The 24396-nt window shown below is 47.3% G+C and overlaps 1 protein-coding gene across 5 annotated transcripts in view; it reads right to left on the bottom strand.

The window, feature by feature from the left end:
- KIF1B (kinesin family member 1B) overlaps positions 1-24396 on the bottom strand; it is a 147098-nt gene that overhangs the window by 19445 nt on the left and 103257 nt on the right. For 3 of the 5 annotated variants that reach the window (XM_058674961.1, XM_058674930.1, XM_058674937.1), the window contains 13 exons: positions 24033-24181; positions 22545-22723; positions 21524-21661; positions 18940-19188; positions 13374-13492; positions 12138-12223; positions 11537-11666; positions 11213-11375; positions 7213-7303; positions 5626-5744; positions 4525-4580; positions 2476-2584; positions 941-1007 (listed from right to left, as the gene is read on the bottom strand). In XM_058674961.1, coding sequence (XP_058530944.1) covers positions 941-1007; positions 2476-2584; positions 4525-4580; positions 5626-5744; positions 7213-7303; positions 11213-11375; positions 11537-11666; positions 12138-12223; positions 13374-13492; positions 18940-19188; positions 21524-21661; positions 22545-22723; positions 24033-24181 — 1655 coding nt within the window. The remainder of the gene's footprint in view (positions 1-940; positions 1008-2475; positions 2585-4524; positions 4581-5625; positions 5745-7212; positions 7304-11212; positions 11376-11536; positions 11667-12137; positions 12224-13373; positions 13493-18939; positions 19189-21523; positions 21662-22544; positions 22724-24032; positions 24182-24396) is intronic. The other 2 variants (XM_058674943.1, XM_058674947.1) reach the window with 1 other exon arrangement.

Here is a 24396-nt window from a genome sequence, read left to right as displayed (position 1 = left end):
GGAGGCAGCACTGTGGCACAGCAGGTAAAGCTTCTTCCTGCAGTGCTGACATCCCATATGGGTGCTTGTTCCAGTTCTGCCTGCTCCATTGTTGAACCAGTTTCCTGTTACATACCTGGAGAAGCAGCAGAGGATGGCCCAACTCCTCGGGCCCCTGCACCAACATGGGAGACCCAGAAGATTCTGCTCCAGGGAGGTTCCTGACTTCAGACCCTCCCAGATCTGGTGCGTGGCCATTTGAGGAGTAAGGTAGCAGATAAAAGAATTCTCTACCTCTCTCTCGCTAATCTCTCAAACAAATAAATATTTTTTTAAGGGGGGAAGGGGTCATGAACCGAGGAAGAATTAGAGTCTGATACAGGTTCAGGTTAGAAACCAAGACTGAATACCCCGAAGTGTGGGAGCCCGAGCTCCACCTCTGCCTAGGGCAGAAGCCCTTCTGAGCGCTGACAGACTGAACTCTGGGTTTCCCAACCTGGGGACCTACATCTCAAACCAGAGCTCAGGACACCGGAAGCATCACTGTTCTACCCCCACTAATCAGAACTTCTGACTAAAAGCAAAGACCTTCCAGAAAATCAGGAAAAACATCAAAAAATCATATGGAGCTGTACACATGATAGTAACTAAGTGAAACAAACTATTTTTCAAAAGTTATTCCTAAACATATTTAAATACAGAAGCAAGGTGGATCTAAGCCAAGGTCTAGGGGGAAACCAATAACACACATATAGCAGCAGCTGCTGTGGCACAGTGGGCTAAACTACTGCTAGAGACACCCACATCCCATATCAGAGTGTCTAACTGGAGTCCGAAGGATGCCATGCCTCCCATCTCTGTCTCTGCTAACGGACTGGGGAGGCAGTGGATGACAGCCTAGCCTATTCTAATCTCTCTTTGGTATTCCCTCCTATGTGCTAGTTTGTCCCCATATTAGTACCTGGTGAAGCAAAAACGTTCCTTGGCAGGGCAAGCCGGCTGTGTGGTCAACCACAGCTGGGATGTACCTACACAAACAGAGATGCAACAGACAGCAGTGAGTGCTACTTCACCCATCAGGCCCCGCGGCCCCGGGCTCTGTGCTTCTCCACACTCTGAGCACCGGCCTTCCTCTTGTAGCCTGGCGCTTCTCAGCACGTCCGTGCCTCATCATCCTCACCCGACTCATGTGCTCAGGCCTGTGACCCTGACTTGCGGTTCTGCTCCAGCTCCTAACAGAGCTACTACTCAATAAATAGTGTGTAACTGCAGCAGCAATTGGCGGGAGAGAAGAAACAGACACAATTTCAGATTCCAGACAGTTTTGTGGTTTATTTTTTTAGGATTCAGACAACAATTAATTCAGTGGAAACCACTGCTGTAATTACTGCTTCATCATAATGCAAGTTATCTAATTAGTTATCTTGCTACAGATCTGCCTCTGAAAAGTCAAATTCCTCAAGGCAAGCTCACTAACGACAGCTACACACAGGATGTGTGCGTCACGCTGTGCTGGGCAGCCCCTGGCGATGACACTAGCAGGATCTCTCGGGGCTGCACCCGCTTGCCTGCCGCCCCGCACACCACTGAGACGGCCCCTTGGCTGCTTAGGAGCAGCTCCTTTTTCTCTGTTTCTCCAAAAGCGTGGCAGAGATGGCGACAGCGATACGCACATGAAGCACGCGCTGTCACACCATAGCTCACAGGGAGAAGTGAGCTGCTGTCAACCACTGTGATCTAGAACAGTGGTTTTCGACTCCAAGGGAACATTTGGTGGTGCTGGGAGACATCTGTGGTGGCCACGCTTGCAAGGCTTTTGTGAATGAAAGAGCCGACAAAGCAGGAGACAGCTCCAGCCTCATCCCAACAAGGAACGATGAACTCAGAAACAGGGCTGAGCGGCAGAGCCCTGGTCTGGGGGACACTCTGCTTCCTCCTTCCTCCTGCAGGCTACACTCCATCCCACACCACCTGCTTCCTGTTCTGATCAAGCAAATCATGCGGGTGGGCTTGAGACAAAGTGCAGCATGATCCTGCTCTTGCTGTTGCTAACAGGAGAGCAAATTTTTATACCATGCTGGTTGGTTCTCTAACAAACATCTAATTTAAAGAAAAATATGAAGATCATCAAAATTGAATTCAAAACTGGAATTTGACACGGCAAAAGATTCATGAAACCGAACACAAGACTTAGTCAGCATTATATCCCCAGTATTGAACTACTTTGGCTTATTTAAGAACGTAGAGAGGCTGGAGCATGGTGACACAGGGGGTCAGTGCTGCCTGTGACAGAGGGCCACCTTGGGTCTCTGTTGCTTCTAGTCCCATCATTGGTAATGAGCCTGGGAGATAAAATATGGTCCGAGTGCTTGGGGAAGTTTGAGAGTGTATTGGTAGATGAAGTGATCTTTTCTCTCATTCACATACGTACACAGCCTGTCTAATAAATAAACACATCTTTAATAAAATTTAAAAAACATAGAAAGTTGGACTTACTCTCCTGTAGGCTCCAGCTCACTGATCTCAAACCAAACCAGAAGATCATACTTGCTCATGCTCTGGCCAAAGCTGGTTTTGCTCATGGTGTTTAACTTGGTAGCTGGAACTTTTAAAGATTTTAGAAAATGTCAAAATCTGGTCCAAGTTTACTTAGCAAAAGTACAAGCTTGTCTAATGTCAATTTTCACAGAGGCACTTGGGAAAGCAGCAAGTTGGGGATAAGTCTCAACGTGGGAGACACAGGGAAACCTCCACATGAACTGCCTCGGTACCTCCACTTAGAGGAAAGGAAAGCCAAGAGCCAACGCCTGTTTCCCTCTTTGCACACTGCCTCCAGAGATGAGAATGCAGAGTGTCCCATCTAACCGGTTCCCTGCTAGCGCCTCCCCGTCTGTGGCATGTGGGAGAGACCATGCTTGGGAAGTGCCTGGTAGAGCCTCACACAGCACAAGCCAGTGGCGGCCGGCAGACCTCGCCTCCAGCCCTCTGTGCACGTGACAGGTACCAAAGCCCAGGCACCAAATCCGTATTAATCAGATGCTATGTGACTTCGTGTGTTCAATCCCTGTGACCTGTCTCCTCATTCCTAAGATGTAGATTAGCATATGTAGCCTGCTGTCTCAAAGATCCACTAACATCACACCTGTCGTGGGCTTGATAAATCTATAGTACATTCAAAAGTACAGTAGCATTCGCTCGAGCTGCATGTCACCTCAGCTAGTGGTGCCAGGGGAGAGGAGAATAGTCTCACTATTTCTGGTAAATGTCTGAGGGTCAGAGGGCAAAGTCAGGAGTATTAGGAACCGAACCCCAACAAAACCAGCTACTAGTAAAATATCTTCAAAATTAAAACAATGTGGCAAAGAATTCAGACAGACACACAGAGCGCCTCACCCCTGCGTTGACGTGACAGCGGTCCAAGTAGAGAAACACCTCTGAAGGAAATGGGATACACCCTCACAGTGTGCTACTCTACAATCAGCTCAACGAGCAGGAAGAGAGCCAGGCCTTGGCACAAGCCCTCAGGGCTGGATCTACATCTAACAGCCAGCTGAACTACTAACCATCTCGTTTGGGCACCCTCTCGCTCTGGCAGCTTGGAACTGGCAGAAAGAGAAAAGGCAGCAGTGGGTCAGCCTCATTCTGGAAGGTGGCAACGGCGGAGGACGCAAGCACACGGGCGTGCTCAGAAAATGTGTCCAACACATGCACAGTCACATAGCCAGACACGAGAAACCGAATGAGCTCAATCTTTCTTTCATGGTCTGAAGGCAGATGGAGGTGAGGAATCCAGAGGGCGGAGAGTGAGCACAGGGTGGGGTGGGAATTTGGCAAGTGGGCCATGAGGGAAAAGGGTAGAAATAAACAAAGAGAAAGCAAAACAAGGTAACTGAAGAGGAACAAGTTCTGGTGTTCTACTGCCCAGCAGGGCCATTACAGTGAACAGTGACGAATCATTTCTAAAGAATATTCTGGATGTCCTTTCCACAACAAAACGGAGATTGTGCAAGGTGATGGGTATGTGCTTACCCTCATACATACATACATGTGTAACATCCGACTGTACCTCATAAACATGTCCAACTGTGATTCATTAATCACACACACACACACACACACACACACACACACACACACACACGAGCACGGCTACACTGGGGGTCTGGTTCCTCTGCTTCCTGCCCATCCCCCTGCTAAGGCACCTGGGAAAGCAGTGGAAGATGGTCCAAGCACTTGGGTTCCTGCCACTCATATGGGAGAACAGACCAAGCTCTAGGGTTCCATTTGAGCTGGCCCGCCCCTAGTCATCGTGGACATTTAGGGAGTAAGTCAATGGATTGAGGATCTCTGTATGTCTCTCTCCGACAGGGATGCAGCCTCTTAACCTCCAGGCCAAACAACGCCCCTACATTGATCCTTCCGTTTTCCAAGAGCTTTCTGGAGCAGTCTGGAGTCAGGCTATGCAGAGAAGTGGGTGTGCACTCACAGCTGGAGATGTGTGCACAGGGACACATCTATCCTGTGAGGAGTGTATGCGGTACTCACCTGGCTTGGAGAGCGGCATAGGTGGAGGGAAGAACCGGCGAGACGGCTGAGGGGGGCTGCAAAGAAAGGCAGGGAATTTTCCTTAGCACATAAACAAAGCAGATGTTGATATTAATGGCAAGTTTAAATTGCCTTTAAGGGAAGAGACTGCCTATATTTTTAACTCTGGAATAGTGTATCAGATACTAGACACGGTCTATACAATCTAACAGACTGGAAGGTTTTGATAAGTCCTCTACAAGTTCCATCTAACAAAGGAAATACGAAAATTCTCGTCAATCCTGCTGTCATCAAAGTCTCCACTGCTAGTCTATTTTTCTATTTTTTTTAAAGATTTATTTTTATTTTTATTACAAAGTCAGATATACTGAGAGGAGGAGAGATAGAGAGGAAGTGGAGCCGCCGAGATTAGAACCAGCGGCCATATGGGATCAAGGCGAGGACCTTAGCCACTAGGTCACGTTGCTGAGCCCTATTTTTCTATTTTTTTAAATTTATATTTTATTTAAAAGGAATAGAGATGGGAAAAAATTTCCCCCTGGTTTATTTTCCCATGCCCCAAAGGGCTGGGCCAGGGTGAGGCTGCAGCCGGGCGTCTGGATCTCCACCTGGGTTTCCAGAGCCCCAAGTCCTTGAGTCACCACCTGATGCCTGCAGGTGACGCATCAGCAGGAAGCTGGAAGCAGACGCTGAGCAGAGCCCTCAATACGGGATGTGAGTGTACCAAGTGGTGTCTTCATCACTACGCCAAATGCCTACCCATCCTCCTCAGCTTTGATGAATCCACTCAGAGCTTCCCAAAGTTGTGGGTCATGAATAACAACTACACAATCTTCATGGTTTCGCCTTAGAGCCTCAACCTTCTACCTGATTTGGTTCTTCCCACAAAATAATGGTATTAAAGGCTGCCTGGGGAAAATTCAATTTTCTCTATCTAATCTGAGTTGGTTAGGTGACTAGAGAAACATGGTGATATTTCTAAAGAGGAAATATAGGGCAACACACAAAACTGTTACCTAAGTTCTGTTAATCCTTTCCAGTAAGTGACGAACTAAAAATCAACAGTAATAACAACAAAAATCTTTGCAATCTGGTCCAAACCTGTTAAGGTCTTGTCCTTGCAGATGTAGCGGGTGCTGCTGATAATGGCCAAAGACTTCAAACACAATTGGCTTGGTTTTGATATAGTCCACAAAGGATTCTGTGACCTCCACTGCAATCTAAGCAGAACGCCCAAAGAAAAGCTTTGTTAAAAGAGTGTGAACACTTTTGTTTTCAATCGTAACGTTAGTGTGGTGGACCACCAATGCATGCTGGGCATTTTGCCACGCAGAACACAGGCACCGAGAGGTCGAAGCTTCCCTCTGGTGTTCACTCTGAAGTAACTCCACCCCGCTCCACAATCGGCCCCACTGACCCAGGCCTCTTCCTGCTTTCATTCAGCACACCTGCTTCTCCTTCTGTTAGGCCACACTGCATCCTAGCCTGGAAGGGCCTTCCATAAAGACATCCATGCACCTGAGCCATTTGTATATTTCATAGCAACAAGAAAAACAAGTACTGACTGTGGACTATAGGCCAGGTACATGTTTTCTTACTAACACAACCTCCTCCAGAAAACCCCCATCTCCCTTCTACATTCACCTTTGTCCCCAGCAAAAACAATATGCTTAAAACCTCTTTCCATATGGAAGTAACATTCCCTTTCTCCATGCCTACAGCATCTGGGTCCTTCCCTTTTCTCATGTCGTCTCTCTTGATTACGTATGGAGTTTATTCCACCATCATCCTTCTAAGTTCCTGGGGGGCATCTGAGTCCCCGGCATTCCCCAAGGTTTCAGGAAGACCTTGGTGATCACTTGCCATGGATATGCAAGCTCATATTAAACATAAGAGAGAAGAGCATGTTTTGTGTTTGCTAAAGTCACGGTGCTGATGTTTGCTCTCTTTGTGCAGGAAGCATGGACAGCGAGAGAGTAGGTGACCCTTTCACACAGCACTGAAGATCCTGGCTTCCAAACCCATCTCTGCATCTTCCCAGCTTTGTAACTTGGGAGTAACTCTAAATGCTCCATCTCTCACTTATCCCAGCTGTGGCACAGAGATGATGAGTATCTACAGTACAAAGGTGACAATTAAATTAGATAAAAATGCTCAGAACAGTGACACTAAATAAACCCTCAGTGATATGAATGATGACTTCTGCCTAGAGTTTGAGTGATATGTGGTATGAGAAAGAAGGTTATTTCCTTATCCTAGGATGGGGACAGCTGCAAGGGGCACTAATGGGTTCATTACGGCATCACTCTACAGAACCTGAGGTATTTACTGCAATCCCACCACAGAAGCATTTGAGGCCTTAAAGGACAATGCAATGTTAACAAAACTCGTATTAAATACGTTTTTGCTTTAAAAAACCCCAGAAACATAAAAACTATTCACTTTACTCAAGCTGACGAGCGAGTTTACCAGCAGAGTCCTGGCCCACCATGACCCAGAGAAGGCTGGCAGCTCATTCTTTGAGAATTACCTCCCAGCTCTGGCTACTCCCTCTATTGTCCATACTGGTCCCGATCTTCCCCAACACAGAAAATTCCTGGGGCCTCACAGAATGTACCCTCTTAACTCACTCAAAACCTATTTACCACACCCTCCGGCGGGTTTGGCAAAAACAGCCCTGTGACTTACGTTTTGCACGTGATAAAAGCCCAAGGGACTTCCTCTGCCGTTGTTTTTGAGGGGTTCTGTGGAGAACGCTTCATCATGGCGGTGCAAAAAGCTTTATAAAAAGAAGACATGAGAACAATGTGAGAGGAGAGGAGTCTGACTCAAGCAGATTCTTCTAAACTATTTACTCTTCCTTGTCAAGAACATTATGTAGTGTCACATATTTTAGACTGAAGATTTATTTTATTTAACAGGCAGAGTGAGAAAGAGAAAAGGAAACATACACAAAAGAGAGAACTGATTCCCCTCTGCTGGTTCAGCTCCCCAAGTCACAATGGCCAGGGACGGGTCAGGCCAAAACCAGGAGTGTGGAACTCAGATGTGATGTGCGTGGGCAGCACGGCCTCAGACACGGGTCAGGACTGGAGCTGGCACTCTGGTCTGGAATGCTGCCCTAACCTGCGCATGGTGACACTGACTCCAGCTCTTATCATAAAGGGCTGGGAAATCTGACTGCTGCTTAGCCGTGCGGGTGTGTGCACAAGAAGGCCTTAAAGACAGTTGAGAAGTAAATTCAACTGGAGTCTGGTGCTAAATCCTTGCCTTGCACGCCCCGGGATCCCTTATGGGCGCCGTTTCATATCCCAGCTGCCCCACTGCCCATCCAGCTCCCTGCTTGTGGCTTGGGGAAGCAATCAAGGACGGCCCAAAGCCTTGAACTCTGCACTTGTGTGGGAGACCCAGAAGAAGCTCCAACCATTGTGGCCACTTGGGGAGTGAACCAGTGGACAGATCTTTCTCTCTGTCTCTCCCGTTCTCTGTATATCTGCCTTTCCAAATAAATAAATAAATAATTTTTAAAATCCTTTTATTTTTTATTTTTCCGTATAGACTGGGATTCCCCCCCAACTCGCACCCCTGACAGATTTTCCCCATTTTACTACAATGGTATAGTCCTTCATAAGGAATCATAATTCCGTCAGTCTCTTATTTAAGTGTCCCCCAACACTGCTGGTACAGATGGAGTCAGACAGTCCAGCATCCCATTGTTTACACGTTTCCAACAGTTTCATTGGGAATCCATCTTTCGTCTGGAAGCAGGGATGCATGTTGTATTATACCCCCACATCTGGATATGGTGGACCCAGTAGTCCATCATTATAAATTTCCATAATTGAGAAGCCATGAAACAAGGTCAACAACTGATATGAGTTAGAACAACAGCCAATAAATAAATCTTTATAAAAAAAGGGTAAAGTCAACATTTTTTTGAGGGAACTACATCTTCCCTTACCCTGAGAGGGCTGTTTCTCACAGCACTGGGAACCTAGTTTTGCTCAGCATCAATGACTTCCTTGCTTTTGGTAGCATGTTTACATGGCTGTCCCCCTAACAAACAGCAACTGTCTTCCCTCAGGGCTTACGCAGCAAAGACTCCAGAAGTCCCTGCTGAACTGACAGGCTAGGTGGGCTGTCACAGTGACTTGTACTGCCTGCTCTCCTTCTTTGTTCACAGCAGAGGGAAAAAATCCAACAGGAAGATTTACTGCCAGATACAAACAGAAAGGTACTTCAAGAAGTTTGTACACAAATGCAATTAAAAGGTAAATTTAGGGGCTGGTGTTGTGGCATAACAGGGTAAGTCTCTGCCTGTGACACCAGCATCCCACGTGGGCATTGGTTCGAGTCCCGGCTGCACCACTTCTGATCCAGCTCCCTGCTAATGCACCAGGGAAAGCAGCAGCAGACAGCCCAAGGGCTGCGGTTACTTCATCCATGTGGGAAACCCAAACAAGGTTCCTGGTCCTGGCTCAACCTTGTAGCCATTTGGGGAGTGAATCAACAGACGGAAGATCTCTTTATCTCTCCCTCTCTTTCTCTGTTTTTCAAATAAAATGATTGCTAAAAGCTAAATTTATTGATGGTACAAAAGAATTTTGAAATGTATGTAGTTTTTTCTTTTCTTTTTTTTTTTTAAAGATTTATTTATTTTATTACAAAGTCAGATATACAGAGAGGAGGAGAGACAGAGAGGAAGATCTTCCGTACAATGATTCACTCCCCAAGTGAGCCGCAATGGCCGGTGCGTGCCAATACGAAGCCGGGAACCAGGAACCTCTTCCGGGTCTCCCACGGGGGTGCAGGGTCCCAATGCTTTGGGCCGTCCTCCACTGCTTTCCCAGGCCACAAGCAGGGAGCTGAATGGGAAGTGGAGCTGCCGGGATTAGAACCGGTGCCCATATGGGATCCCGGGGCGTTCAAGGCGAGGACTTTAGCCGCTAGGCCATGCCGCTGGGCCCATATGCAATTTTTTCAAAACACACATTTTCCATGAACTTTATAAAAGACCCTTGCTATTCTGATATCAGAACTCCCCCTTGAGCGACACAAGGCAGGGGGAACTGTTCGTGTGGGAGAGAGACCACAGCAGCATGAACCCCTTGTCCTCCTAATGGCTCCACTGAGTCTGGGGACAGAGGCACAGTCACCTGCGCTCTGGGTCGCGGGTCCCACACACGGCTGGTGCAGCGGGCTCTGGATTACACACATCCTTCCCATCTCCTTCTTTCTCATCCCTCCTTCCAGCTGTATCTTCCCTCCTCACTGTCCTTCTGACCGTGGGCATTAGTGCACACCTCACCTATACACTCCTCTCTATTCTGCCACTGCAGGAGGCACGAACACCCTGGAGCTCTACTCAGGCACACACAGGCCACATGGGAGTTTATGAAAACATATGAAGCAGATGTTTCTAAGTGTGTTTGTTTATTTACTTAACAGGCAGAGAGACAGACAGTAAGAGCTCCCTCATCTGTTGGTTCATACTCCAAAGGCTCCCCCACCCTGCCCGGGCAGAAGCCAGAAACTGGGAACTCGGTCCAGGTCTCTCACGCAGCTGGCCAGAACCCACTCACTGGCGCCACCCCTCTGCCTCCCACAGTCTGCACTAGCAGGAGCTGGTGTTCTCAGAGCCAGGCCCTGACTGGACTGGGCTGTCGGCACCAGCGTAGCAGCTGCTAGGCCAGATCTGCCCTCAGGGAGACTGTCTTTCTGTAAGTTCACATGTCCTCTCCTCCAAATCCAACACAAAGAGGGGAATTCGTTCTCAGGAGATATGAGAACATCACATCACTGTTAGCAGACACCAGTAAAGCGAGCACGACTTTCCTAATAACACCTATCAGTTGTCCGAACACAATAGCAAAAAGTTCCAAAAAATGAATTCACTTAGCCAACTCCATCCTCCCCTAAACTTGGAGCTGATGGCAAGAACACACTAAACAGAGAAAGTAACTATTGATGGGAAGGATTTCAACAGCTAGGAGTTGCAACAAATGGCATCATTGGCTTACAATTCAGTGATCACGTTTCATTCAGGATGTAGCTAAAGACTGTATCACAGCATCGCTGTGCAAACCACATTAGGACGCTCAGCAAGGCCGAGGCCGGGCAGAGAGGCTTTGGCACGAAGCTAGAAGCTTCCCTCTGGCACTGCTGCCCTCTCCCAGTATTGGAAAGACACTAGGCTATGTGAAGCTATTCACACTGAGGATCTGGGAAAGCCCCCTCAGCAGAGGGGGCCCGAGGGTCAGAGAAGCAGCAGTTCCCAAGGGGACTAAAGCCAGCCACAACTCTAGAGAGCAGCTCTGCTCTGACGGGAGGAGACTTGATTCTTCATGTCCTGTGGACACTCCTTTCCCCAGGAGTGAGCAAACAATAGGCTTAAATGCTGGCCACATGATTCACTGCTTTTAGATGTATGAGTCAACCTCGCCATCTGTCTTTGTTTTAGGGCATTCAGAAGACAGGCATGCCTGGCTGGGAGGCTCTGCTCCTGCGGGAGGGGGCGGGCCACAACACAGCCCTCTAGCAGGATGCGGGCACACTGCGCCCAGGACCTGCACTCATCCCAGTGGAGTCTCTTGTTTGTACTCTGGCCTCTCCTTCAGCAACGGGAGTCTGTAGTCCCCAAGCCTGCCAGCAGCTCACAGGCACGGAGCACAGCAAGGCAGCGGCTTACTTGAACTGGCAGAAGATGTCCGCATACTCGGGGAGGATCCCACTGGCCTGCAGCACCGTCACGCGGAAAGTGAAGGCGCTGCCCAGTTTCAGGTGGGTGCCGATCTCGTCAGAAAATCCTTCCATTACCATCTTACCATCCAGCAGAGCGCCTGACTTCAAGTCTAAAAAGGAGCAAACACACACACAAATGGTTCTAATAATGCAAAGAGGAGAGTCATGGTTTCTTTCCCTTCGCATTAGTTATAAACTATGGCCCTTGGCAGCAGTCGCTGTCCTCTCTGTCTCCCAACATCCCACACCACAGGGCCCTCTGCCTACGTACCCAAGTCATTCATCCGATTAATTTCTTCTGGAGGTGTGATGACCTCAGAGCTCTGACCTTGGCCTTCCACAATCCTCAGCTCCTCCAAGGACAGACCGGAACGTGTCATGGCCACAGAAGAAAAGTCACTCTGAGGACATGGCAGGGAGGGCACATGAGACAGCAGCATACAGACGCACTTCCCCCCAATTTCTTTACTTCTGCATACCTGGCCAAGAAAATAACAGTGACTGCAAAATTATGCAAAGTAACAGCTGCCTGGGAAGACACAGTGCAGTGAAGTACAGAGGCAGGCCTGACTACTGGAGCAGTAGAGAGGCCCGCCTGACTACTGTAGCGGCGGGGAGGCCGGGGGACCTGACTACTGTAGCGGTGGGGAGGCCAGGGGACCTGACTACTATAGCGGCAGGGAGGCCGGGGGACCTGACTACTGTAGCAGCAGGCATATTCTGTACTCCGCTGGACAGGGCTGTGCTTACCAGTTTACCAAATTCAAAAATATTCACGGTTGGAACACTGGACTTTCATGCTGAATATGTGCCTTAGAAACCCATCTAGTTCTTTCACTTTCCACAGGTTTTTCTTCCTGAAGATTTCTCACCTGATTAAAGTCCTCGTTGTCAAAAGATATCTTAGCGGTTCCTGACTGTCGGATTCCTGAGCCATAATCAGGAGCTTCTTCATCCGCTAAACCAGAAAAAGTGATAAGAATCAAATGAGACCACATGTGCAGAGACGCTTCCTGGACGATAAGGCAAATGCAAAAGTCTCTTCGCATAGAAGAAAAGGCAGCCCTGCCGCTGGAGCCTCACCGACCGCCTTGGCTCAAATGAGGCTTTTTGAGGTAGTTTGAATGGCGTATGCAGGCATGCTAACCCGCTCCCTGCTTGAGCCAGTACATTCCGTAAGACACATGTATTTGAACATATTCCATCGGACTGTGGGAAAGACCTCTACAGACTGTCGTGTGGAGACTGTGGCATGGGCTTCCATGGAGGAAAGGCCAAAGGTCAGCACAGGGACAGCACGGCGTTTCAAAGGAGAGGAGAATCATAGGAAACAGCTACATTCTTTCCCCAGATATAGGCTGGAGCATGCAGAAGTGGAAAAGAACAGAATTTTGATCAATGCATTAAAAAATAGTAGCTTAAAAATGGCGCAGCAGCCTAGCACCTAAAGCCCTTGCCTTGAATGCACCAGAATCCCATATGGGCACCGGTTCTAATCCCAGTGGCCCTGCTTCCCATCCAGCTCCCTGCTTGTGGCCTGGGAAAGCAGTGGAGGATGGCCCAAAGCCTTGCGATTCTGCACCCGCTTGCGAGACCCGGAAGAAGCTCCTGGTTCCTGACTTCAGATTGGTTCAGCTCTGGCTGTTGTGGCCGCTTGGGGAGTGAATCATCGTACGGAAGATCTTCCTCTCTGTCTCTCCTCTTCTCTATATATCTGACTTTGAAATAAAAATTATTTATTTTTATTTAATCTTAAAATAAAATGTCTATTAGAAGTACCCAGAGGGGGAAAAAATTAGGCAGGAAAGTCTTGAAAATCTTTTCTTTTCACTTCCAAAGCAGTTAAAATGCCAATGTGTTTTGCAAAGTTGATCTAGTCATGCTTAAGACAGTCTCTACCTCACTATTTCAAAATGTCGGCAGGTGAGTAAGCAGACTCTGCGATCACTCAGAACAGCAGCTGCAACAGAAGCACCGCGGCCTCCCTCACGCCACACAAACCTGCCACCAAGTGTAGGCTCAGTGCAGTGTGGCCTTTGCAGAACGGGCCTGCTCAGCTCGTCTCCAGTGAGAACCCACAGGGCTCGCTTCAGAAGAAGGGCACCCACCTGCAATGGCCTGTACGGCCACACGTAGGAAGCCCCGGACTTCACCCTTCTCACTGACGATGGCCGCTCGGTGGATCAGGGGCACAGGATAGAGCAGGTTGCTGAGGTAAACAAACGCCCTGGAGACAGAAACCGGGACCACCATCAGAGCACCCACCGAGAGGGAAGCCCACCCAGCTTCACTGAAAACACCTTCCTGCAACTGAGCTGACGTCTGGGCCCTAGGACCACTCTTGGTTCTGTACTCTTTTGCAGCACAGGCAACAGATGAACAAATGCCAATCTTTGGCACAATGGTTGACAAAGACCAACTTACACCAAGTGCCTCTACAAGAGTTAGGCTTGCAGGGAGAAGAGTAACAATCGGAAGTAGACTTTCAAGACAATGCGTCCTGACAACTGCTGCCGTGGTGGGAAGCCCACTCGGGAGTTTAAAGAGAGGTTTTCTAAGGAAGTTATGTTTCGTTTTTCCCAGTAGAGAAAACAGAAATCAGGAGACAGAGGCAGGAACATGTGACTGGAGCACAGCAAATGATTCCAAACTCCAAATTCCATCCCAGCATTCCAGGTCACCACTTCACTCACAGGAAAGGGAGACATTATCTCCAGGCCTGGCGGCTGACAGAGTGAGGAGAACACACTTACAGCGGAGGTTGCAAGCCAGAACGTCTGAGCTGCGAGAATACAGAAGACCGGCTGGGCACCAAGACGAACAGCCGAGAGGAAGGGCAGCAGATGGTCCCTAAAGGCTTTGCTTTTGTTCCCAGAGTACAAACCCTAATTCAGAAACCATTGTTGGTTTTTTTTTTTTATTTTTTACTTTTTTTTTAAACAAGCTTACTTAATTGATTAGGGTACAAAGGGTCAAGGGCTACAGAAACGTGGGTAATATCATTGTTTCCATACTAATCAGAAATCATTTTTGAAAAAAAGGTTAAGTCACATGTCAACCTCCATGTATCATCAAACTACCAAAGTCCTATCATATTTTTTTCTGCTTTCATAATTTTGCTCCTAGTGAATTTTTTTCTTAGCAACAGAAACTGGTAATCACAAAGCTTGAGAATGTTCACGGCAACTGGCAGATGTGAAACAGAATCTAGTTCCTGCTGTTACTCCTGTCTTCCCACTGGTATATGCTGATCTTTGAACACAAGACAAAAGACAAAGAATGAATACTTGCATCAGGAAATCAAACACAACTAAATGTGCCACACATGCCTGCCTGCCGTTCTTGCTCTGAAATCTACTCTAAAACAAAGACAGAAGAAAGATGGGAGTGGATGTAGGGACTTCAACTCAAAGTAATGAAAATAATTCTGAAAACAGATAAAATGTGACACGGAAAAAACAAATGTTAATAAAACTTTTATGGCATAAATGAAATATGAATGAAAGTTACAACAAAAATAATTGACAGAGAACATCGAACCAGGTCGTGATGCCTGCTTCCCTTCAGTCTGCGCCAAAGCAGGCCAGAAGGCCATGTACAAAATGGAGGGCACCAGCGTCCAGGCCCCCAAAGCGAAAATGAATATTCTCCTAAAAAGCACGACAAATAAAACCATCAAACACCAACTATCCGAGTTTGGAAGACGAAGACTGTGGTGTAAGGTATAATTTCACTTTCCATACAGGTGTGGACTGCCTTCTTGAAGGGCACTGCAGTCCAATCTGCCCTCTTTCACCGCCTCGGCCAGTGCAAGCTCCCGGCCTGGCACGCTCTGCACTCAGTGCCACCTCATGGCTTCAGAGTTCCCAGCCGCGGGTGTCATCTGAAACCCCACAATGCCAGGCCCCCCAGGGTGCAAGATTTCAGCAGCTCACAGCATTCATCACGGCTGTAACTCGTGTGTCACCCACCGAAGTGCAGGCAGGAACTGTGTCTGGCTTTGCTCACCAGTTTGTAGAGGGCTTGGCATAACACACTTAGTAAACAGCTAGTGCGTGAACAACCATGTACACAAAAAGCACAAAAGTGGTGTATCCTTGAACTTTACACAGAGCTGGAAGATAGCCCAGAAAACAATAATTGGGTTCCATCAGAGGCAATGAATAGTAAAGCCATCTAACTTAATGCTCATTTTTTTCAAAACCATACTCATGGTGGTTCTCACCTACATGGAACATATTTAGATTCCTTAACTGTACCTAATTTGTTACCTTTCAAATAGCTTTTCAGAAGCAGAAGTGTTGTTTAAACAAAGCAAATTCACCCACATTACAATGAAGGACGTTCTGAGAGCAAAGATACGAATTTCTTTTCTGGCTGTGGCAAGGGCTGCTCCACATGCGCAAGTACTAAAGACATCACTGCAGACAGCCCCTTCTGAGAAAAGAAAATTCTGCAATTCCATGGCAAGACCACAGGAGCATTCTCTGAATCTGCACAATGACAGCTTCGGCGGGCAGCCCCTGTCGTGTACGCAGACCCCAGCCCCCAGCCCCAAATCAGTGCTTGGTAAAAAGGTCTCTTCTGAAGCTTTTTAAACTGGAATTTTCATATTTTCTATTTCTGAGTCCTGAGATTTTGATCTAGCAGACTGAAGGAGAACAGGGATGAGGGGAGAAGATGTAAGGACATATTAGCAGGAAATTCGGTGAGGTTACACCAAAAAGAGAAACAAATTTGTCAACATAAAGGTATGAGAAACACTATGATTATGGGGAGACTCAGAGAAAGAATGCCAGTTCAGATATTTAAGAGGTCACAGAATTACATCCTTTGTCCCCTTTCAACCCAGAAGACTAGCTTAACCATTTTACATTCATCCCCCAGAATGGTAGATGGTCCACGATATCCCAGCATGCCATTAAGAGAACAGCTAAAGGGACAAGCTCTTATCGAGTGCATGTAAAGATCCACCAGAGGCAGCCACAGCCCAGAAACCCGCAAACGGAATTTCCTAAGAAACTAGACATTTTTACAGGCAAATATATTTGAAGTTATGTGCCAAGAGGAGGGGTCCAATGAGGTGAGTCACATAGGCAGGAAGGAAGTCGTTCCACTTAGACTACTGCACAACTGGGCAATGCCGCATTATTGTCAATTTTATTTGTGGGGGAGAAATGTGGCCAAGGGCAAATCTGGATCACTAGCCTTCATTTCACTGACTGTCATGATGTCACTTCCTTCCCCAGTCTTTCATGCAAGTGAAGTCAGTTCCAGAACCTGGAAATCCAAATTCCTGGAAAGGCCAGCTCCTGAAATAGCTCCATAGGTGTGCTGCGTGCAAGTCAAGGTAGACTCGATCTCACGCATTTGCTATCTGACACAATCACAGTGGGCACGGTTAGAACACAGCACTATTTCCCGTGCCAGTTACTGTCCACACTGGCAGGACTCTGACTCCAGTCTCCACACGACGGACTCAAACAAGAACGCTTCTGAGAAGTCCTACGCAGGATCTCACCTCGCTAAGCCGCCTCTCCCGCTCTTCCTTTCACAACTGAACAGTCCCTGAGCCAAACGGGTGTTAGAGACGGTCCAGGATCCAACACTCTTCCAGACAGGGCACTCCCTGTCACGCTAAGAGAAAGCTGCCTCCTGCTTCCTGGGTGATAGCGTAGAACATTCCAACAGTGAATCATCACACGGAAGATCTTCCTCTCTGTCTCTCCTCCTCTCTGTATATCTGACTTTGTAATAAAAATAAATAAATCTTTAAAAAAAAAAAAAGATCTTCCATCCGATGATTCACTCCCCAAGTGACCGCAACGGTCGGTTGTGCGCTGATGCGAAGCTGGGAACCAGGAGCCTCTTCCGGGTCTCCCTCGCGGGTGCAAGGTCCCAAAGACTTGGGCCGTCCTCGGCTGTTTTCCCAGGCCACAAGCAGGGAGCTGGATGGGAAGCAGGGCCACCGGGATTAGAACCGGTGCCCATATGGGATCCCGGGGCGTTCAAGGTGAGGACTTTAGTTGCTAGGCCACGCCGCCGGGCCCTAACTTGATTTTTAATACAAATCAGTTTTCTTGAAATTCTAAGCCTTTCTTCCTGGTGACAGAACAGTAGAGAATAATGCTCACTGCTATATAATCCTTTCATTCATAGAAATATCAAATTCTGAACATCTCTTGCCACTATAAAACGCAGAGTCTCCACGGTATTGTGAGTCTCTGATGACTTAGACCTTTGATCAAGAACCGTTTCTTCTTACCCCTTTCCATGGTGGTGATCATTCTTCATTATTTATGAAATTCCCCTAACCAGATGACCAACATCAAATTAAGAGCTAACTTTTAGAATCTAAGTCCCTACTGGGACAGGAGACTGGAGGCGCTTTAATTTTTAGATAACATATTCATCCAGGCAACACTGACACAACTCTCTTATTTTTAAAAGACCTAAAAATATGTGATTTTTGGATTCGGCACAGTAGCCTAGCAGCTAAAATTCTCACCTTAAACGTGTCTCAGGCTCCCATATGGGTGCCGGTTCTAATCCCAGCAGCCCAGCTTCCCATCTAGCTCCCTGCTTGTGGCCTGGGAAAGCAGTAGAGGACAACACAAAATTTTGGGACCCTGCAACCACATGGGAGACCCAGAAGAGGCTATGGGCTCTTGGTGCAGCTCTGGCCACTGAGGTCACTTAGGGAATGAATCAACAGATGAAGATCTTCCTCTGCCTCTCTTCTTCTCTGTATATCTGACTTTGCAATAAAAATAAATAAATCTTTAAAAAATATGTGATTTTTCAAATGCACAATTAAATTTAATATTGTGAAACCTGGATATGCTTTTTGGTTAATCCAGCAACTGCTCTCCCATTGAACTTGTAAGTAAAATTCCTGCAGTGTGAAGACTGGACTGAGACAAAGACGGCAGTCTTTGGAGCAGGGGCCCGGAGAGGCCTGCGTCACTGCAGATGGACATACAGACTAAGGGCCAGACAATGCCCCAGTTTGGTGACCCAAGCTCAACACAAAGCACTTTCATGTAGTGCTGAACAAATATTCATTGTTGAAGGTATCAATAGATCATTTTTTTGAGATTCATCATTCTAAGGCCTATAGGTGAAATTTTAGCAGAATCCAGAGACCTAAAGCTAGGCGTCATGGACCTGCCAGAGGAAGGCAGCCACGTCAAACCAAAAGCAGATCTGGCTTGCTTGCTTTGTCTTGGGACTCGGCAGACTAAGCAAACAGTAACCCCCACCCCATGGTTGACTCCACTCTGCTCTGACTCCTCAGGAGTCACAAGTCCGGCCTTGGCCTTCCTCTGCCTGCTTTCTCACACCGCCCCCATTTGCTTCCTCAGTCACACTCTACTGGAAAGGAGACATTTAGGCCACAACACCACCCCTGGACTCATTATGTTCAACTCTTAGCTTTAATTTCTCCTTTAGAATTTTCTCCTTGAGAACAAAATTACCCGGCTATTTAGGACATGGAATCTTCTGTGCAGTTCTCATAGCCTGGTGGACGTTTGCACGGAACAGACTGGGCACCTCACACACAATGTCCCCGTCAGCATTCATGGAAATCTGAAGCAAGGTTACCCAAAACCGCAGAGGCCTTTAGAGCAAGAGCTGGTCCCTTTTAGCCTTTCTCACAAGAACCTCACCAACCTTCCCACTAAAATGAACCAAGGGGATCGGTCGTAAAACGGGTCATGCCCGTCACTGAAGAGGTCGGACCCCTCCTCCGTCCCTGCGTCCGAGCCGGTGTCATCCACGAATGCCTCCTCATCAAAATCCTCCATCTCATCTTGCTGCTCGTCAGCCAGCTCAGTGATGTCGGAATCGGCCGTGGAAAAGGTAGGGGAGGGTGTGCGGTCAGCAAGGCGCTCATTCACACAGCCGTGGAAAATGGGGGAGCTAGATACCAGGTGAGATGCCAATTAACATAGCCAAGGAGAGAGGAATAGTTGGTTAAACAAGCTGCACGTGCCAACAGGACAGAACCCACTGGGAGAATTAACACAGTAAAAGCAATTGAGAAAGCAAAAGGATAAAAATAACTTTAAATCATCGGCATCAGGTAAAAGGCAGTGGGGCAATCTGAAAAGGTTCTACAACGATGCATCCTTAGGACAAGAAAAGCAAAGGAGATCTGGTAAATCTCACACTGTAAAACATTTGTATTCTTTAGTTCATACAACAGGTCAGCCTCCAGACCTCAAAAGAATCAATTTAAACACTAACACAAAATAATTGTTCTTTATGCATTTATTTAAATTCTTCCATCATCTTGGAGCAGAAAAAAAACGGATGGGGGCTGTCACTGTGGCACAGTGGGTAAAAACTGCTGCTAGCAACAACAGAATCCCATGTGGTTCCGGCTTGAGTTCTGGACGCTCCACTTCCCATCCAGCTCCCTGCTAACGGCCTGGGAAAGCAGCAGAGGATGGCCCAAGTGCTTGATTCCTTGCCCCTCATGTGGGCACAAATGGAAGATGCTCCTGGCTTCAGCCTGGCTCAGTCCTGGCCATTGTGGCCATCTGGGGAGTGAGCCAGTGGATGGAAGATCTGTGTTACTCCCTCTCTTTAACTCTGCCTTTCAAATAAACAAGCAAATCTTTCAAAAAAGAAAAGAGATGGTATAACCTAGAGCAGACATGGCTGGCCAATTCATCTTTAAAAAAAATACCAATACAGGGGCCAGCATTATGGTAGAGCGGGTTGCGATGCCCTTTGGGATGGCCACTTTCCATGTCAGAGTACAGGATGATTCTCGGCTACTTGGCTTCCAACCCAGTGTCCTTAATACCTCTGGGCAGCAGCAGATGGTGATTCCATTACCTGGACCCTCCCACTCATGTGGGAGACCTGGCTAAGCCTTGGCCTGGCTCAGCTCTGGTTAACACAACCCTTTAGGAAGTGAAAGGAAGATCTCTTTGTTTCCATCTCCGTCACTCTGGCTTTCCAATAAGCAAAAAAACCTTATCAAATAAATAAATAAATAGTAAGTTAGTGTGGTGACACAGTAGATTAAGTTGCCACTGGGCAGCATCACCACCCTGTACTGACTGCTGGAGTTCCGGCTGCTCCACTTCCCATCCAGCTCCCTGCTAATGTGTCTGGGAAAGCAGCAGAGAAGGGCCAGGTGCTTGGATCTCTGCTACCTACACAGGAGACCAGGATGGAGTTTTAGGCTCCTGGCTTTAACCTGTTCCAGCCTCAGCCATTGGGGCTGTCTGCAAAGTGAACTGGTAGATGGAATATTTCTCTCTCTTCATCTCTTCTCTCCTTTTTAAATAAATAACTAAACCTTTTAAAAAAAATTAAAAGCTTTCAGAATGGTGTGAAAAAGACATACTACATCTATACAAAATATTGACTACAATAACTATTTTCCTATTTATTAGTATAATCTGAACTCACTGCAAGAGAACAGACAGAGGCAGAGCAGCTAGAAGCTGACTCCTGTGCTAAATTCAGCAACTTATCCAGCCCCTTAGAGATCAAAAGCTTTTTGCAACTGAAAATCTCTCCGCTTTAAAAAAGTCTAAACCTTTGGGCCTGGCGCAGTAGTCTAGTCCTTACCTTGAACATGCCGGGATCCCATATGGGCACCGGTTCTAATCCCGGCGGCCCCGCTTCCCATCCAGCTCTGTGCTTGTGACCTGGGAAAGCAGTCAAGGATGGCCCAAAGCCTTGGCACCCTGTACCCATGTGGGAGATTGGAAGAGGCTCCTGGTTTCACATTGGCTCAGCTCCGGCTGTTGTGGTCGCTTGGGGAGTGAACCAACAGCTGGAAGATCTGTCTCCCTATCTCTCCTTCTCTCTGTAAATTTTTCTTTCCAATAAAAATAAATAAATCTTTAAAAAAATAAAGAATAAGAACAAATCAGATCACGACAACATTGCAGTCTGATAAGGCAATACTACGATTTCAACCTGCAAGATGCTGATACAAGTTTCCTTTCTCTTCTAAATCTACTTCCATCAGCTGTAAAGACTTGTGTTCATGAGCAGGATGAGTGAGCCAGGGAGGTTGGGCAGGACATTTGGTTGAAGATCGGAACAACACGCTTGTTGAGAGACTCTGAGGGCGTCTACGCCACGTGACCCAGCTTCATCTATGTCGATTATACCTGGGACCGATTCATCACTCTATTCTTACAGTTTCCTATAATACCTGAGGTTTTAGATACTTAAACTAAACATATTCATTATTTAAAAAGGAACCATCAACAAAATTATCACGTACCTTCCCACAAGTTTGAACCAGTGGAATCGATCATAGAAAGGATCACTGCCAGTCATGGTGGTTTCACTGTCTTCCTGGGCGTTGGAGGCCATCTCCCCTGCCCTGTCATACATCTCTCGCATCAAGTCCAGCCTCTGCCTGTTCAGTAAGCATACAGTGCACTTGGTTAATGCCATGAACTTGCAATAAACACTTGTTTAGAATGTGTTTTCCGTACCAAATTTTCTTCCTAAAAGAACCTGCTCCCCGGAGCATGCCCCACATTGGGGATCTGGGATGGGTGGGAGACTGGGTGGGGCTTCTCCCTTTACCTCCCCCTCTTACCCCAGATACAGAAGAAAAAATAATGTAGAAACAATAGTCTTACCCACTTTCCTGTAGCCCTTGACCCTTTGTGCCCTAATCAACTATATAAAGATTATCGAAATAAAATAATAACAAAAAAAGAACCTGCTCCCTCCATTTAATATTATTAAAAAGAATGGAGGCCAAAAGTGAAGGCTCTAAAATGCCCAGGAATTAAAACCTCAGGGACTACAGACAAGTGACTAAGAGACCAGAATGGGCACCTGCTCTCTCCTCGCTGACTCGCAGGGAAGACACAGTTCAACAGTGTGCAACCCCGCAGCCACACCGACACACTGGGAATTACCTCCCCAGATGGAATGCCAAGGAAGACAGTCTGCAATTTCCTCCTCTATTACTGGTCACTGCGAGGTCCAGGACCGAAAATCTGAATAATTTCTAGATCTAACATCATGGAACTGGAACATTTAAAATGTAAGAGGGTCAATGAAGAGTACATTTAAATATCTGCCAATTTCAAAGGTGTTTGAGGAGTGGAATTTGTTCACTGAAAATGTGTGGATGAATGCTGCTACTCCCAGCCAGCAATGGCAATCTGGAAACCACAGAAAAGAAAGCTACGGTGTTTGCAGAGGGCAGAGCCCAAGGGAATCCACCCAAGCCTTGCATTCCAAGTCCCAAATGGAACACTCAGCCAGGACGAGGACGGGCATACTTGAGCTTCTCCAGAGACCAATAATGTGTGGCTCCGTTCTTGAGATCCTGGACTTCCACGGCCACTACCGTGCGGGGAAGAGCTCTGTGCTCGTGAGCTCTGTCCATCTCGGTGGGAAGTAAGTCAGGGGGCAGAGGGGAGTACAGCGTGTCCGTCAGCAGGACAAACTGGAACTGCACCTGAGTGGAAAGAATAGACCAGTGAGTGGCTGCCAGCAGGAAGGCTTCAAGACCAGCTCATGCAATCATGCCCCATGGGAAGGTAGCCAAACTGTTTTAAGAGCTCAACAGCCTGTGCCTAGTTGCGGGGAAAGAAAGGTCGTCTATATAGCAATCATAGGGAATAAGCTGAATTTCATATTAAACTGTTTATAGATTTTGTTTTCCTAGCCTGGCAAACTGTTTTTGAACAAACTACATCTCAGTAAGTACACTTTGGTCATCTAAATGAAGACCTTTGCAGAACTCACGCAATAGCCTACAAGGCGGACCAAGAATGGGTCTCTAGTCACTCACCAATGAGACAATGAACACATTCTGGGTTTCCCATCTGAAACACCAAGCATTCCAAGCACTGCTCTGAAAAGGGGCTCCTATCTGAGCAGTGCCTTCATGCATCCTGTCAACTTCTCCTCTCTACTATCCTGCATTCTCACCAACAACTATTCATAAAATGCAAGGCACAGCGGTAATAAGGGTTACTGAAATTATGAATGAAAAGTCATCTCCAGCTCACAGAGCCAGAGCACAGGCCCAGGAGGACACTCTGCCCACAGGTGGGCAGTCTGTGCTTAGCCCCGCACAATGGTGCCTGCCCCTGGGTCGCCAGTCAACAGGCTGCTTGTCACAGGGACACAGAGAAGGAGGACTCAACAGCCGCATGCGCAGCTGAGGTACAATTACAAGAGCAGGTAATGTCTGCTGTCATTGACCTGGCCCAGGCACTATTCTAGGTACTTGCTGTGTCAATTCATTCTTTCACCCAGCTACCACCACCCTCCCTACCCTGCCAGGTGGCAGGTCCTGATGAAAGCCCTTTCATAGGGGGAATGGAGGCTTGTGGCTGGCCAGAACACATGGACCTGTCCACCATGTGATGGGCTCCTCAGGTCCTACCAAGAGGAGCCAATCTGTGGCAATGGCCGGCATAGGACTTGCAGAGGCGAGCTTCATGGGAGAAAACGAAATGAAAATTGAGTTTGCTTTGTTTGTACAGAAACCCAAGAAAGGCATTCTTTTGCCAATATTCCTCTCTAGTTCTCATCAACTTATCAGAAATAAGTCTCCTCATTTATAAAAACAGAAAACGTCTACATGCAAAATATGAGATAAATATTTATAAGATAAAAATTAATTAGTGCTCCCTACGTTCTGGGCAAACATGAGAGGCTCTCTCCTAGCAGCCGAGTTCTCCCGAAGGAGACCCAGGTCCACACAGAGCCTGGATGAACCCACAGCAGACAAAGCTGTGCCTCCCCACCGCCCATACCTTCTTCTTCAATTCCACACTGATGGCGTTGGCCTCCTTCAGGTACACGGCATTGCCCCAGAGTAAGTCCCTTAATGAAGTAAACTGGTGAGACTTCCACTTCCGGAAGGCCCACTGGGCCAACTCAAATTCATGCTGCGTCCAAGCAACTGAAAGGACACAGGGGGTGGATTCAGTGAGGACCCCACATCGCCCTCCTCTACCCTCGGCACTTTCACCACATTAAGGGATTTCTCCAGTTTCTTCTTCATGCAGTTGCTTGTTTTCCTTCTTTTTTTGCCATTTGAGATTTTATTTATTTATTTACGTGAAAGTTAGAGTTGCAGAAAGATGGCTGCAACAGTCAATGCTATACAAGGGCAAA

The sequence above is a fragment of the Ochotona princeps genome, chromosome 2 (assembly GCF_030435755.1).
Source record: "Ochotona princeps isolate mOchPri1 chromosome 2, mOchPri1.hap1, whole genome shotgun sequence".
NCBI classification, from domain to species: domain Eukaryota; kingdom Metazoa; phylum Chordata; class Mammalia; order Lagomorpha; family Ochotonidae; genus Ochotona; species Ochotona princeps.
The sequence above is the reverse complement of the archived record's forward strand: the minus strand, read 5'-3'. Positions and strand labels throughout refer to the sequence as shown.